Source organism: Zonotrichia leucophrys, chromosome 4 (genome assembly GCF_028769735.1).
Source record: "Zonotrichia leucophrys gambelii isolate GWCS_2022_RI chromosome 4, RI_Zleu_2.0, whole genome shotgun sequence".
In the NCBI taxonomy this organism is placed as follows: domain Eukaryota; kingdom Metazoa; phylum Chordata; class Aves; order Passeriformes; family Passerellidae; genus Zonotrichia; species Zonotrichia leucophrys.
The window spans coordinates 29,025,976-29,043,570 of NC_088173.1; the positions used below are offsets into that span (position 1 = coordinate 29,025,976).

At 41.1% G+C, this 17,595-nt stretch overlaps 1 protein-coding gene across 1 annotated transcript in view; it reads right to left on the reverse strand.

Moving 5' to 3' along the window:
- Window positions 1–17,595, reverse strand: part of ELOVL6 (ELOVL fatty acid elongase 6) — a 79,647-nt gene that overhangs the window by 12,732 nt on the left and 49,320 nt on the right. Inside the window, exon 2 of the mRNA XM_064710962.1 lies at window positions 16,441–16,572. Within this exon, the coding sequence (XP_064567032.1) occupies window positions 16,441–16,572 (132 nt within the window). The remainder of the gene's footprint in view (window positions 1–16,440; window positions 16,573–17,595) is intronic.

Genomic DNA, 17,595 nt, shown 5'->3' on the forward strand with positions numbered 1-17,595 from the left:
CTGTATATACAGTGCCTAGCTGGTTCAACCAGTCTCTGAGGTGTTGGCCTGCAGTGTGCTGTGGGTTGCTGGGCTAGTCCAGCAGTGAGCCAGCCAGCCAGAGCTCCCACAGGTCCAGCTCCAGCTCCCAGCCTGAGGACCAGTTTGAAAAGAGAAAAAATATTAATTCTGCCCCAACCTGCTTACATGGTGACTCACAGGAGTTCTGGCAGGTAACTCTGTGCCCTGGAAGCACAAGGCTATGGCAAAAAGCACAACATCCTCCTTTGTGGACGCCCCATCGGGCACACAGTGTCCTGGGAAAGCAGCTGAGACAACCACACTGACTGCAGCCTGCTTGTACCATAACAGCAAGAAGAGCAGGGAAGCAGGTTCTTTAGTTTTCTGTTGACTCTTTTTTTTTTTTATTTTAGCATGTGAAATATTTACAGAGGCAGAACTCTGCAACATCTAAAGGGCAGCAAGTGAAGAGTGTGGAGCTTCCCACACCTTCCTTCATGACAAATCAAGCCATGTTCACCTTACTGTTCTGGTCAGCAGCAGTACCTTGGCAGCCATTCCAACCTTCCCTTCTGTTACTGAGGAGTTATAACGTAATAAAATGGCCTTTCTGTGCCCTTCTGATTTAAATCCCACAGTGCTCAGGAAAGAGGAAGCAGTTGCACTGCTTTGGCACAGGAGTGTGGGAAGCACAGCAACCCCTCAGTCTGTCAGTTCCAAGCAGCAAGGCAGTCCTGAGAGCACACCTGGAGACAGCAGTATCTGTACAAAGGGGCAGCAGAGTCCTTCTGTGCTTAGCCAAGCAACAGAACACACACAAACTATGAACCAATGCTGGAAAAATGCAGGGAGGAAGCATGTACCAGAAACAACTCTCTGAAAAGAATGCAGCTTCATCAAACACTGCTCAAGTCCCCAGTAGTCAAAACTGAGTAAGGAAACTCAGGAACTCATGGTATTACCAAGCACCATGTACAAGGTGGGTGCATCTCCATGTCAAAGTCATCACGTCATTCAGTCGTTCACTTGCTGTTCTTTTAACTAATTCCTAAAAATAAGTTTGCATTTTCAACATGAGTGGTAGGTTTGTTTTGCAGTTCTCTGGAAGCACTCAATAGTTTTTCTTCTCCACCTGGTAAGGATGATCTTCTTTCCAATCACTCACTTTTTCTGCTGTCTCACAGTACCAGCCCACCAAAGATGTTCACCACAAATATAACACAGCAGACAGGGCTAGGTGACAGACTTAAGAAACTGACAGATTTTGTTGCTGGAAATTAAGCTTTTTGTAGGAGATTTTTCTTGGTCTCCCATAAGACCCTGCTTTGGCCATGTGAGAAATAACAGTAGTTTTGGCTGACTCAATAGACACTGGGGCACCTTCAGAGGATGCTGGCATTGAAGGGCGCACTTGCCAACCAGCAGAAGAAAGGGTTTTTTCCAAGTTTTGTATTATTTTTTCCTAGGTGACTAGAGATAAAGTTGGCAGACCAGTGTTGGGAAATGGCCTATTCCAGGGAGGAAAGATATGATGACAGTTCCTACCTAGCAAACAGGGCAGTTCTGGGAACATGCATTTGTATGGCGACCTCATTGTGCATTTTGAGTTCTGGGAATGTGCATTTGTATGGCAACCACATTCTAATATATATTTACAGCTGTATTGTAGAAAGATAAACCTTAACTATTACCTGTGTAGACAGGTGAGGTAGTCAGATCACAGTGTGCTTGCTGTATTGCTATTGCTGTGGTGATTATACTATCAGCCCAGTGGGAAAGATGGAAGATTTAATGAACCATTGGCCTCCTCCTAATCTAAAATCTGTCTTTATATTTTGTGGTAGTTTCAGGTCCCCTAGGAGCAGAGTACTCTGTGAAACTGCTAACCTTAATGGCAAAAAGAGAAGGCAGTCAAACAAAATTTCAGCAGTTAAATCAGAATGCTTATGGGAGTCTGTCCTCATCATCTGCAAAATAAAAAAAGAAAGGAACTGCATTTTTTTTCAGTTCTCCCAGGATGTGGCTATAGAGAGACTAGTTTCTTTTTAAAGTTGAGCAATACCAAAAGGGAATGTCCAGGTTAAAGCGTTTATCTGGGTAATGACAAATGAGGAAAGGATACACTGCGGTCTGGTTTGAGCTGACCAGACATACGGACCAACACCCTACTGACTTTTACTGGTGCGTGGGTGCTTATTCAAAGATTCTTGTTCCAAAAACTTTTGTGGGCAGATGTGCCAGCCTGCTTCAAGGCTGGGAAATGAATTAAGACCACAAGAGTAGGCTCCTTAAGAGTCTGTCCGACAGACTCCTTCCTCCATTGATAAGGGATGGTGAAAAACTGGGTCACACACCAACCTTCCAGTGTACTGAAGCAAAGGACAAGTGAGAAATATGTTTCCTGGCTAATTAACTTTCCTTAAACTTTTGTGTCCATGGGCACGTGTTTACAGGTATCACTGAGAGAATGTGGGCTCTGTGGGCCCCACGTTCTGGGGGATTGACATGTGCAGGAAGATGGCAAAGGGGCAACACAACCCATCAGAATTTGCAATTGTTTTGATCTGATTTCTGATACCTAAGCTGCTCTTGGGTGTTTGTGGATTGGTTAGATTTCCTTGTAGCTGTTCCTCCACTTCTTTTCTTTTTTTAAATGGTCACCTCTGAAGTCTCATTGTGACTTTTTTCCACTGATGGACATATTTGTCCACATCTGGCCAGCTCTGCAGGGGGAAGGGAGGAGCAGCACCAGCTTCATTGGACAAAGTGCAATATGTGATGGTGCAGTACTAAAAAAAAATAAAAATCTATGGAACAAATCTTCTAAAAGAGAGAATTATTCAATTATGCCCACAAAAATCTTAATATATAGTGTCATGAGAAGGTTGTCAGACCACCTAAGTGTGACATCAGATGTGACTCCCGTCTTAGTTTGTCTTGATGGTATGCAATAAAATTTAGGTCACATAAGTTCCATGAACTGCTATAAGTCCTGAATCTTCCTGTATTTAAACCGGTGTAGAAACTATTTGGTTTCTTTAGACTTACCTTTGATTGCAAAATCATGATATTTGTACTGTATGGTGAAAAGTCAATCATTAAGCACAAATTAAATGTGACCAATGACTGAAAACTATCATTTGACTGTTGTTCCACGTAGTGACCTACGTAGCATTAATGGCTCTTATTTTCATTTCACAGAGTTAATGAGATCTGTTGTTAAGTCACTGCAAAATAATGAGTCCTTGAAACATACAAAAAACAGCCTAGAAAAGGATCTGGCACCCAATATCCTAAAAGGTCAATGTGACACAAGGGCAGCCTATACGAAATATTAATTTGTACTAATAACTGACTAGAAGAACCAGCTTTGTAAGTCTGTGCCTAGTTATTAAAAATATTTTGCTAGGTTTGTGGGAGAGTGTTTAACTTTCCAAATTAAATTAATCAGTCTCTTGGTCCATGAAGGGTACACAGAGATATGGCACTTAACAAAAAAGTTTGAAAATAATGGTACTGGGTATGGATTTGGTCACTCTTAACTCTAAATGTAATATTTTTGAGGTTTTTTATAAGCATTTAAAATACAGAACTTCTGAACAGTGAGTTACATTGAAATCCTAGAGAGACACTTGTTCAAATCACAGCTGCTGAACTCAGCCCAACTGTTATTTTGTAAGAAATGGCAAACAAAATTAATGCAATTAGGCTATTGTTTCATTGTCTTTCAACATTTCCAAAGTCCTTTCAAGCAATGCCAAGGTTAGTGATGAAGAGGGAGACCTGATCCTGCAGAAAGACTGTTGTTTTAAGACATTAGTAAAGCACTTCTCTGTTTTACCTCCTAGAACTGATCCAATACCTCTGCCTCCTTACTGAATCCACTTCAGATGAAAAGAGCATCTCCATTCTCTCCACAGCACAGACCTTTCTCTGCCATTCCAACATCTTGGTCTTCTCTGCTTTCCAACAGCCAAGGCCTACCACCTCCAGCCTGGGCTGTCCCAGAGTTACCAACCTAAATAATATTCAGGCCAGCAACTGCTTTAGGTCAGACAGTCCTGAGTGAAGAACTGCTAGGTGCAAAGCTGTTCATGAGCTGGGGTCTATTCAGGTAACATCCTTCAGACTTCTGTCTCTGTTGGCATCTTCAAGGCCTTTAACATTTTATGTAGGAATTCCTCACAGAACTTTATGGACTGTACTTATGTGATAGCCTTGTAAGGTGGTTAAGCATAAAACCCATTTCAAAGAGAGGTGGGGCAAGCTGAATTTTAATTGTCCTGTCAAAAATCTGTATCCGAGTTGGGATAAGAAATGATGTGCAACTTCATGAGTCCAAGGTTGTGGGTTCAATCCCTGGAAGGGCCATTTACTTAAGAGTTAGACTTTATGATCCTTGTGGGTCCCTCCCAACTCAGGTTTTTCTGCGAATCTGTGAGTTGTGGTTCATTGCCCTGCCCATGAGGTCTGTTTGATGTAAGCAGAAAGAGGTCTGACCTCACTCTGTATCACTGAAAACAGTATAGTTGATATAACAGTAAACACACTCCACTAGGAGGAATTTTCTTCAGAGTCCTTTGACCTACTGCAGATTTTCTTTTAACTTTTTGAAGTTGCTCTCTAAACCTTCAGGTCCAAAGTCCTTCATCTTAATTACCCAAGGTATATCTATACCTTTCAAGATAAATAGTTTATAGACATAAAAGACATTGGCACACCTCTTAACAACACTTCATTGCTTGTACATTTGCTATTTTGGCAGCACACTTTCAAGATCTAAAAATACAGAGTGATGTGCAGAGACACACAGTGCAAATTTATGAAGCTGTGCTGTCCTAGAAACACCCAACAGCTGAAAACATTCTGACCCAGTCTGAACACCAGATGTGCCTTCCACAGAGGCAGTCAGACCCTTGCCTTCCCTCTCTTTTCCCTTAGGAAAGGACACCAGGGTAGATTTGGCCTGACACAGCACGACAGAAGTGACAGAGTATGTGACCCTACAAAGTGAGTTTCAAGAGCATCCGTGCTTCTACCTCCATCCCACTGTCACATGTCCTGAGTTTGCACAGGACCAGACTGCAGCAACTGACCTTAACTGTGGCAGAAAATACTTGGATTTTCTCCCTCATGGAAGTTTTGCAGCTATTTTAACTACTGTTGTTGTTTTGCGCCAGTCAGTCAGCTCCAGAATAAAATCAGGTATGGATCAGAATCCATGATGGAGTGCTTAACTGCTTGTGACATGAGCAGATATAAAAGTGAGGTGGAAAATTCAATGCCAATATTCTTAAAAACTCCTGTTCTCCTTTACTTAAGGATAAAACTACAAAAATGGAGTTTTAATCCTATTCATCAGCAACAGAGTATGTGGAAATTCCATTTTTAAAAGGCTTCTATCCAGCCAAATCTATGAAGGAAATGCTTGAAGACACAACCATTGAGTTAACTATGGACAAAACCAGAACTCTAAACTTTCACTGTAAAATTAAAACATCTGATTATTTCAATCTCAGTCTTTCAGAGGACTGCAACACTTCTTTTTGTATGTCTGGGATTTAGGACCATTGTAACATTTCAGAGCACCTAAGCTGAACTCCTTTCTGCTCTACATTGTTTGCATTTCACTGGGAAAAAAATCACACTGGCTATAATTTTCTCACATTTTCCTCTAAGAAAAGTAATTTTGGGCACACATGTGAAAAAATGTTACCAAGTTTTCTCTGGTGCTGATGAACTATGGTAACTATTTACATGCTCATTCTGTATCTCGCAATTTTAGTGTAAAACCGTCAAAACAAAGAAGGAAGCTTTTGCCACCATATTTTAGCCCTTGTTAACTGTGTTTAGACAACACCTTATTAACTGTGTTTAGTCGACCATGTGCTCAGTTACTACAATTCTGTTGCAGCAGATAACTGAAAGCACAGGAACAACTCCCTCACGCCTGTATCCTCCAGGTCCTAGCCTATATATAACATAATTTGTGACTATTATTTATTCTCTTACAACAGGCAGGAAAAAGAAAAAATAATGGAATAAGCACCCTGGTTCCAAGATACACTTTTTTCTTAAGGTAACTGAACACCTTTAAAAACACTTTTCCAAAAATTACCATAACAGTCATTTAACAGCACTTACGTTAATCTCATTCTTTAAAAAGAAGACAGTACCCATCCTCTTCATCCCATGTGTCCCAAAGGCTACAAGGTATCTACAAAATGACTAAATCATTATAATTAAGAGCACTATTTTCACAAATGTTTCTGACTAGAAAATGTCTTTAACTTCCTAAACTGCCTGAAAGCTTGCAATGACTAATGCCTTTGTTCCCACCTGCAATTTTACCTCTCCAGCTGAGAGAGGAGATGGAATGCACTATTACAAAATGTTGGCTTTCCTGCGGGAGGTGAATGTGATTACAAGCAATGGGCACTCTCTGTGGCTGCCCTCTGCTCTAAGTTCCTGTATCCATGTACCCCAGAGTGAGCTCCAGCCCTCTCCTGCTGGAGCACTCCCACTCCTCCACCCACCCCTCAGGCAGGTGCTGCCTGCAGTGCCTTGCTGCCCATCCTGCTGTGCTGCTCTGGCTGCCTCCATGGCCATGTCATTTAATCCTGGACTGGTGAATGATGCAGCTAAAACAGTATGTCCTCCACTTCCTAATGACATAATTTCATTGCTCTTGTTCATTCTGGGGAAAACAAAGACTGGGAAAGGCAAAGACTTTCCAGCCAGCCTTGGCACTAGAGAGTTCAAAATGTGGAGCTGTGCTCTGAGCAGCTCTCTGCTCTAGGAAGCCACTGAAAAGGAGCTCAAGACAGTGGCTGGCATTTCTGCTGGATCTTGTTTTAAATATGCTCCTTTACAGGGTGACAGAAATACACAGGCTACAGTTGAGAATGCAGCAGGAACATGCTGTATTAGTAACCATTATGTTTATTACAGACTCTTATCTCCATAATCCACTGCTCTGAATAACAGAAATGGGTCCCTCCAAAACATACACAAATGCAAAGGCATGAGAACACCAAGAATTTGACAAGCCCCAAGAGTGAAACCTTCTTTCTGATGTTTTTCTGCCCAAATGCTCCTCAGCCTCTCCCCCTGACCATTTCCTAACTGGGAAGGAGAACAAATCAATCTTGCAGTTCACCCACACAGTCCTCCTTTATCAGACCTGCAGGTGAAGGAGACTCATTCAGGGCGAAGTCCAAGTCACAGTAATGTTAAAAAAAAAAAAAGGCAGGAATAGGGGAGATGAGGAATAACACTTTTTTCAGTATGGTTCTTTCTTATCCTAAAACCTGCTGGTTAGCAGTACTGGAAGTACTTTATAATGAGGTTCTCTGGCTCTCAGAACCATGTGTGTGAGCACAACTTGTGCTGATCTCTGCAGTTATCATCAGTCTGCTTGGCAGAAAATTTCTTGTTGCATAAACTCACACATACTTTGAGGTTTGGGCTCAGTCCTATCAAAATCCCAAAGCAAATTTGAGAGAATTCCCCTTCCATTTCTAAAACAGACCCCTACCACTGAACCAAGCATACAAGCCTTGCTTTTCAGACCTGTCCACTGTAGTGATCCAGATGCATTTCTAGAAAGCTATGCAATGCAAATCAATTGAGTGTTCAGGTGAGACCAAAATCTGAAGTCAGGCCAGCTCAGACTGATTTAGAAATTGTGCAAATATTTTACAGGGCTCCAAGAAATAATATATCATTTGTACAGCTATACAGACCCATAAGCATGTGCATGCATGCTTGGGTGGTGTTAGGATCCCATGTGATAAATTTTGGGGAAGGTAATGAGGTCTATCCACGTGATGGCTCGCTCTGTAGTTTCCAAGTGAGTGCAGATACTGTGCATCCTGCATCAGCCTTTTTTGTCTTCTTGGCAATAAATTCCTCAGTGTGGGACAACTCCCTTCAGCCCCTCCCTCTTGTCAGCAGATTTCTTAGTCACAACTCACCTGGCTCCCCAAACCATTTCTTTGTCCTTTTTATTGACAAAACTGGAAGGAAATCCAGACCTAACTTATTTCTTTCCCTCCCCAGGGACTTCATTAAGCATACCAAGCAGTAACATCTCTGCAGGGCTCCCGATCAATGGACACTGCCATCTGGAGATTTTAATCACATTAACACCACAGCAGAGGAAAATCCATCTGACTCTCCCCTGCTAAAGTGGCAAACTCAACAATTCTGCCAATTGCTGCAACTACTACTTGTAAGGCTTATTTGTATGTGTGGATAAAAATCAATCTACCACAGGTACTGCCTTCCGGTCTCTCCTCATGGAGCCTGAATAAATGTAGTTTGATTTTCCAGATCTGCCTTCCTTATGATTGGGAATAGCTATATTCAGACAATGCCAAGAGCAGAGCACGAAACCAAAAAATCAATAAGTGAAGCTTTGTGAGCTGGTGGAAGAATCTGTACTGCTTAAAAAGCACAGCAGAAAAAAAAGAAGCTGGGGTGTAGATCCCTACCAGTAGTGTGTGCAACAGAGGGGAGGATAACTGGTAAAAGTGAAGAGTTATTCTTGCATGGAGAGCCTTACCCAGAGCACTCAGCAGCTGTGCAAGGCCCGCTGGGTTTTGGCAGAGATAAGCAGGGAGCAGTGGTCAGGCTGAAGGGCAGCTGCACTCAATCATCGCCTGAGGAACACCAGAGGGACACACTTGTACCCATACACTGCCACAAATCACATAACTCTTTTCTTACAGAGAATGAAAAATAATCTTCCAGCTCTAACCATGCATCCTTGCATCTCCTCTGATTTCCAAAGAGTCAGTTATAAGCTAATCAATAGTAATTACCTATCACCTGGTTTAAGCCCATTCATGACATTGCTTCCTGGGAACTTGCAAGAACAATATTTCCTGATGAACGTTGTTACTTCTTGAGCAATACCATCACTAAATAATAATAGGACTTTGTTGTAGCTGAAATTCGCTGGCACCCTGTGAAGGCTGCATAATCAGTGAGATATTTTTCTTTCAAGAAGTATTTCCTAGTTCTTGGATATTTATTTCGAAAAGTTTGGACTGCGGCTCAACTACTAAAAAGGAAAAAAAAATCAATTTTCTACTTAAGCCTCATGTTTGGTGCAAAATCTCATAGGAATCAAGGAATCCATCTGAGGATTTCTAAAGTAGCCCATGAGGATTCATAAGCACACTGTGCCTCTTAAGCAGTCCTTAATGAATGCATCAGGGGCATCTGCACTTGTTCCTCTGTTGTTACTGAAAATTATTCTCAGCATCCAACATCATCTCAAGGCAATCTTAGAGTAAGTACAGAATTGCAGTGATTTACATGATAATCCAAAAAAGTGGCATTATCTAGTTCTGCAGGATAAATTAAAGATACTTACAGGATCAAAAGTATCAAGTTGGCAGAGTATCTGTCATGTATAGCACTGAAATTTATGTATTCAGGAGTTTGAAATTATCTTATGCAAATAAAGCCAAACAGTAATAAAGTAAAAGATTTAGCAAAGAATCAAGCCAACCAATGAAGCCAGCCATCAGTAAAGCTGTAAAACTGGCAGATAACAAAGTAAGAAAAATCTAAGTTACAGGGAAACACTAGCATTTGACAGAATAAAGGAGGCTTAAAGAAGCTAGAAGTTATAATACAATTGTAATGAGCTGTTCAGATCCATAATTTAATACCAATTGCTGGTCTGGATCTTCTTTTCCATTCTGTCCTCAGTGGGGTGATGGTCCTGCAAGCACCTAAAGAAGTTCACATCTCAGGGATTTGCCTACAGTTAGCAAATAATTTATTTTTCTTTTAAATTCAGCAACCTGGGGGGAGGATGCTGAATGGTACAGGCACATTTGTTTAGAAGAAGCTGAACTTGAGACAAAACCAAACTGTGACTCTGCTAAACCCTGGGCCGATGCCCGTGCGCAGCCCAGCCCTGCGTGCGAGCCCTGCTGGCCCTGGCAGGGTTTATTGGCAGCCTGGCTGCAGAGGAAGCGCTGGATTTGACAGGTCATGCAAGTTAACACTCTCAGCGCTGTATTCCCACTGCCTCCAACAAGCACAAGCTGTCAGAGACTTACTCAGAAGGAAACACATGGAGATACAGTTCCCCAGGGATTTCTGCATGGAGGAGGCCCTTTCACCGTGCTCATGAACCAAGTGTTGAGGCTGAGTAAAAGGCAGAAGTGACACCACACAGGCAGAGATGGATTTGATTGATTCCTTTAAAATTAATTATATACTTTCTCTCTAGTACAGTTCCCTACTTAAGCCACCAGACAGATGTTCTTTATTCTTCAAATGTGCACTTCAGTCTGATCCCTGTATAAAACTGAGAGGCAAAGTTTCACTCTCAGGGGCTTTGCGTTGGGCATTATTCATGCTGGGTGGTGGGTGACCTATGAGAGCTCCTGTGCGCTGGGAGAGGGTGAGCCCATGAGAAAGGTGTAATTCAAGGTGATACACTGAGTGTGAACACACTCTTTGATTGTGAGAGAGGGGAAGGAACAGGGGCAAAAGGAGCACAACAGTTTTTCAAATGATGTAGTGAATTCACTTCACTAAAATATTAATTTTCCAGCAATAAAGGCAAGCAAGCTAAGTCAGAGAAAAAGAAAAGGTCTTAAAGAACCTAGGTGCAGCTTAGCATTGAGTAGAGATTTTTCATAATAATTTTTAGACAATCCTATCCATATGTCCTGTAAAGTACAATCAGCCAGGTCTCACAGTTACTCCATGGTTTACTTTTAATTAGGCCTGGGTAGGTAAAAACAGTAAAATCAGTTTACATTCAAAATTACTTTGATGAACACAGGAGTCCACAGCACTAACAGCAGAGTGAACAAAGGGGTGAGATTTCAGAAGATGGGCACAGTATTTTGCCACATGGCATCAGTTACAAATCTGGGAATAAGGTTAGTTAGAATAAATAAGGTAGATATTGGAGATACATCTTCTCGACAGTTCTTTGTTTTATGACAATTTATTTTTCTTAGTCTGTATATTTTTATCACTTCTACACAGTTTTTTTAATGCCAGCTACCATTTGTCTTGCACTGCATGAATTCACTCTACACAACGCTGTTTCTATTTTCCTACTGGAATTGGAATAACTTGTGGAAAATAAACTTTTCTTCTTAAACTGTTAAATTTTATCCAATGGATTTTTGTCTTCTCTCCAATCATTCTGAATTTCTACTGTTCACCCAACATTCAACTTCATCTCCAAAATGGTAATTAAAAAAACGTTTCTTTATCTGTCATGCAAGAAAATCAGGTAAGTATGTAAAGATGAACATGGTCCTATAGAAATAAATCGTTAAGTAGGTGCATATTAAGCCTTTAACTTATTTGGGTTCTGAGAAATGTCCTGAGAATATGCATTAAAAATGCTTTACAAATATAGGGAATGTTTCACTTTGAATTAATTTCCTTTTAAATTTATAATTGAGAAGATTATCAATTCACCTTAAATGTGCTTAATTATTTCAACGTTATTTGGCAAACATTCCTCCTTTCAGTAATTAATTTTCTCTTTGAATGTACTGTCAGGACCTTATAAAATTTCAGAGTATTTTAAGATTTTGATGGGTTGCTCAGCAACATATGAAATTAAGTTGTGTTTAAATCTCCACAGCAAGTATCTGTGAACAGCAGTTCTTACTATGGGACATAAATCTCAACCATCTTTTATCGATTTTCCTACTTAGACGCATGATAACTAGAAAGTATTTCAGAGTCACAAATCCAAGCAACTGAAGTCTTTTCTTTAAATATATGTTTTGTCTTTTCTGTTTCATTCAGGTCAGAATTGAGCTCTTCACATAAAGGCATGTCTCGGATTCCCTTGTCAGGAGCCCTCTGTGGGTGCAAACCCCTCTACACGTGCTGCTGTGCTTTCAGTAGGAAATCAGTCAACACCAGTTCTGTAAAGGCAACGTGACTCACCTTCCTTTAGTGTGTCTTTTGGGGTTTGTCTTTCAATTATAACACCTGTTGTTGCGGGAATTTGCTTTTGAGGCTCTGGTTAGCTCTGTGGTAAGCAGGTAGCACCCTTTTAGCTACATTTGATATTATTTCTACTGCTTAGAGAAAGTGGGAGAAAGACATTTGGAAACCCTGTACTGACATCTACTCGTTTCCACCACAGCTACAATGCATAGCTGGGTTTGGATTAGAACCTAAGTGATCTCAGGAGATGATAAGAGCATTATAGTGATGTGGCTTGGCTAGATGAAGAGATATTCTTCCCTTCACTGCACCCACCAGCCAAAGTCAAGCTAAGCCTCTGCCTATAAATGATTGCATCACGTTAGATGTTTTAGCTTCCTTGCCTCCTGCATTGATGTGACAGCACTCCCTAGGGAAGACAACCTTTTACTATTATTAGTTAGAGCCTTGACCCTGAAACTTCTGTTGTCAGCCCCTTAAGGATACATAGGAAAATGGTGCCATGCTGCTGTCCTCTGTGAAGATGAGGTGATCAAACATGTTTAAGCTCTTTGAAAGAAAAGCTACCCATACACAGGCTCTATGGCCTATAAAAGGAATTACAAAAATCCATCTGAGATGTAATGAAAACATGAATTAATGACTTGTATCCTTCTGTGAGTCCTGGCCTCAGCTTTGATAGACTCCAAGTAAAACATTCAATGAATGGCCCTAACTTTATGTTCAAAGTGTCACAAATATAAAACTGGCAATTCAGGTTTGATGTGTTTTGTCCCCAAGAAATATTCAAAAATACAGGACTGACTGTCACTCTAATTTTGCAGGTGAAGCAGCAATGGTTTCCTTGGGGTCTTATGGGACTGAAGAAAGACCTTTTGTGTAGCTGCCTAACAGCAGGTTCCTGTTACCACAGAGCAACCAATGACCTCAGTACATAACCAGGCTGGGTAAACACACTTAATTAAAATGTAGAAAACAAACCAAAACAAAACAGAACAAATCTTCAATGACTGAAACAAGTCAACAAACCTGCTAGCGACCAAAAGACCAAACCAGCCCAGCAACCCCAGTATCAAAATGATTTCTCAGCCAAAGATTTCAGGAGATGATGTTTTCACAGTGGCTTCCAAATGAAAAGCAAGATTTACTGTCATTGCTCCTACTGAAGTTTTCAGTGACAAAATGTTCAAAACCAGTCAATGCTTTCAAAGGAAAATAAAACTGCTTTTTCTCAGAAATCCTGCTGGCTGCCAGTGTTGACACAAAACTCCCTTTTGACCAGGCTCCTGAATGCTCAGCAAGCTCAGCAGGCTGGTGTAATTGTTTTGTTTATTTATAAGCGTGGCGAGTTTCCTACTGTAGCAGCTACCACATTTAAATGATCTTGGCAAGCGTGAGGGCATACAGGATACCTTCTGAAGAAGGACCATGTGATTGCCTGGCAGGCAATTTCCTTTTCTTTTAAAGCCCAAAACATGTCTTTTCAGCCTCTGCTAAGTGTTACTATTTCTGAGGGTATTTGAAGCAGGTAAAATAGTAGGACTGCTAAAAGCGAGATAAACAAGGAGCCCAGAAAAAAGCCTCACACTGACCTTGAGGCAGAATACTGTGGGCTCTCCAGGCAGGTTTTTCTTCCTCAGAACAACCACTCATGGCAGACAAATACATTACTTAGAATTTCTGCAAAGTATTGTAAAAGTCAGAGCATTTTAGCATCCCAAAAAGCCAAAGAGGAAATCCTTTGAAACTTAAGGAGCATTTTTCTGGATCCGTAGTAAGTATCCAGTCCTCTAAACATACCTGAATAGACCTTTGGAGGAAGCTGGAATGCCTTTCAGACCAAGCATATATAAACACAACACCTAGTTACAACAGGAACCAGAAAAAAACCAAATCCAAGTTACTCGGCAAGTTCACAGCATGTCAAGTGCTGCTTGCTGAGACAGTCAGTAAGGTTGTGACAGACGGCCCCAGAAAGGACACTGGTGCTGAAGCATCAGGTAATGGATGTTCAGTGAACACTTCTATAAGTCTTTGTCTCATGTCTTCACGAATTCTTTGTCACCTCTCCTGTTTTCCAGGGAAGAAGTCAAGGGGTTTTATATGGGATTTCATGTTGCTAGGGAAGCTACAAAGGTTTCATGCTGTCTTACTGCAAACATTTGGGGTTGGTTTTTCCCTCTCCCTATTTCTCTCTTCTGCACACCACTCAGCACATCAGAAGAGCAAAACACAGTCATATAATTTTCATAATCAGTGATGCCCATGGCAAATCCAGCAGGTTAAATGCACAGTGCTTCTGTGCAGGCCAAACATCTGACACAACCCCTCCATTCTGCTGTCTCTTTTTTAACATACAGAGGAAAGGGTGAGTTCTGCAGGGCTTCAGGAACCCTTGTCCCTGAGTGGTGCTATTTGAGCTGACAGAGGAAGCAGACTGTGCAGTTGTGAATCCCTCTCCTAACTCTGCCCTTCTGGCCAATGCTTCTCATCTGCACAAGCAGAGCTCTCCTTGAGTGCCTGCCCTGAGGTGCTCTCTGTGGCAGATTCATCCTGGCAGCTTGAAGCTTCAAAACATGAAGTCCACAGTTTTATATCAGCCAGCATCGCTCAGCAGCCCATGCTGGCCATGAGTTTTTAGCTACTTCATATGATTACGATGGGAAACTCCAATCAGCAAGTAATGAATCTGTTGATTTCAAAGTCCATTTAGACAGTGCAGTGTAAATTCATGCTATTCATCGATCATTGCATTGATTACTTGAGATTTTGGGAGGAAATTAGCCAGTGAAATTGCTTTAAAATCCTACACTGTGAATGTCAGCCCACATCTCAATATAATGTGATTTTTAAATTCTCCCTAGACATCTTATGCAAAGGAGAGTTCCAAAATCATGCTTCCCCACCTCAGATTGAGAATTAAATTACAAATGCTTTGTGTAAGCCATCTAGTTCCTACTTTCCACATTCATTAAGAAAGTGCTATCAGAATTGGGATCCTGCTGGCTACAAACAACTTCACAAACTGATCCAAAACCAAAATGCCATCTAGGATCCAATTCAACAGCTGCTGAGATTCAGCCATTTCTGGAACAAACAATGACAATTGCTCACAGGACCTTAAAGCAAAATGATGTTAGACACACAGCCAGAAATACAGCACGAAGTGCAATCAAATGAAAATTTCAAATTTCCAAGGTGTCACAACTTGCTCTCAAAGTTATCCAGACCACTAAAAGTTTTGTCTGCTCTGAGATATTCTTTAATGTGCTGATGAACTATTAAAACCAAGCCAAATTAAAGTTCTTTTGTTAGCATGCCCTAGCTATTAGAAGTACAATTTGTTTTCCCCTGCCAGAGTTTTGGAAAGTTTCAAGGTGATACAATTTTGGAGAACAAAAGGAAAAACCATGAAAAAATTCCAAACTTCCCCATTCCTGCTTTATTTCACTCTGTAGAGTCTCTCAGCAAAAACTATTCCCATTCTGTGAAAAACAGTGCACCATTCACACCTGCTCACTAAGCAAACACGTTTTTTGCAGTTGTGAAGTAATATAATCAGTAAGTATTATATTGAAATTAGAAAAATATGAGTAGCAGTGTCTGATAATGGTTTGTGGATGGTCTCTATGTTGTTCAGTGAGCTCTAAATTACAGTCCCAATAGTCCCTGAAATGAAGGATAGTCCTCAGGTTATCTGTGTACTGCTACTAGTAATTCGTACCAAAATTCGTGTGTTTGTAACGGCTATTTTCATCAGCATTTGTTTATTCATTCATTTATCTTCAGCCTCATTAAAATTAGCATATTAGCACGTAAAGTGGAGTTCAGATTGGCCAATTTGACTTCAACAACTACCAACAATCCAAACATGACATTACCCATACTAAATATGTGTTGACTTCCCCATACGGAGTCAACACATAGCCAAGAGATGTGCATCACTAAGAAACAGCCTTTCCCTGTGGAGCCACCTTTTTGCTACAGTCATAAGCAATTGTGATGGAATAACCAGAAGTCAACTCCTGATATCAGATACAGTGGTCTAATTTACCTGTCATCAAAGCAGTGACTTTTGTTTTACCTCACTGTAATGGGGATCAGAGTCCTGACTGAACATTCCATACATACACACCACATAAACATAATACTACTAGCACCTGAGACAAGACTAACATCTTAATGTGTTTATTTCCATTTGTAGCTTGCGTGGTAAATGTATTGCAATGATAAGTGCTTTTTCCCATGTCCTCCTGTATTTTCACCTTTGTTACTGATTTCTCCCCTCTTCAAATGCTTTATGATCTGCTAAGTCAAAAGGAATAACTTCAATGTAAAGGAATGGATCAGGACACAACCCTGAATAGCAGAGGCAAAGAAATGCCACTTCTGTGTGAGCCTGTTGTTGCATTAGCAGTGCTGCTGGAGGTGAAGAAGCCCAAACCTCTCCAGGGCCTGGTGGGAAGGCAGGGGGAGTGAGGAAGTGCCTACCTGAAGACGGCGAGGCTCAAAGACCAGAGCACGAGCGGCTTCCTCAGTTCAAACTTTGCTCGTTTGTTCATTAGGTGCCGACCACCAAATATAAAGGCAGCGTACAGAGCTGAAAACAGGAATGATTTCTTCCTGCAAAACAAAACCAAAAAACACTTGTCAAATGTTTAATTAATATTAGATACACAGCAGAGTCACATATGGACATCATGGCTAAGGCCTTGTGTGCTTCCTTGAAAGGAAACTCTTTCAGAGACGTTCCTGCATTCCAGCTGAGCTTATCATTTCAGTATGAAACTACATGCCTGCACACACTCGGGGCTGGGTTCAGGCAAAACTGACCCTGGGGAAGTTCTGAAAAAGGACAGACAAATTTGGCTCCCATTCTTCACCAGTTTCAGAAGACTGAACATCTGTGAGGAATAGAATAGATGTGGCAGAGCCCAGACACACTTCTGCAAGCACAACATGGCTGGAACTTGAACCAGCTGATCACATTTTGTGCCTCATTTATCTTTTCATACAAATTTTTGTTTCCTGGAGGATCTTCCCTATGTGGCATTTTAGTTTCCCACTGTTTCCCCTAAAAAAGATCATTAGCCCTGCAACACACCATGATGAGCCTCACAAGAAGCAGAGGATCAGCAAGGAGAGGTCAGTAGCCCCATCAAGCAGCAGAACCATGCTGGTTGGCACTGCCCTGTGGCATTGCCCTGCCTGTGACTGCTGGTTCAGGAAATCCAGTGCATTTGCTGAAAGGTCAAGCAGAGCTCTCTAAAGGAACTTCAATTATACTCTTCAAATTGCGAATTTTATTTTTAAAGCTGCCTGATAGTAAGTAGTCCAGCTCAGCAATAATCACCAAATATTTGAACTCTGCTACTGTAACTCATTTTAAATCAACCATTAGAGGTCCAAAATAGACTAAGCCTGGGACTCCTTCCCACACAGCACAACATTATACTGACTAAGGCTTCATAATGTACATCATTAATAGTGGCCTAACTGGAAGGGCATCTATTCAAAAATAGAATTTTCTCTACATAATTTATCATTACATTCACAAATATAGGAACTATGGACTATGGTTTTGAACCAGGAGTTTATGGCTCCTATTGTACACCAAGAAAGAATGACAAATACTCTCAAGAAAGG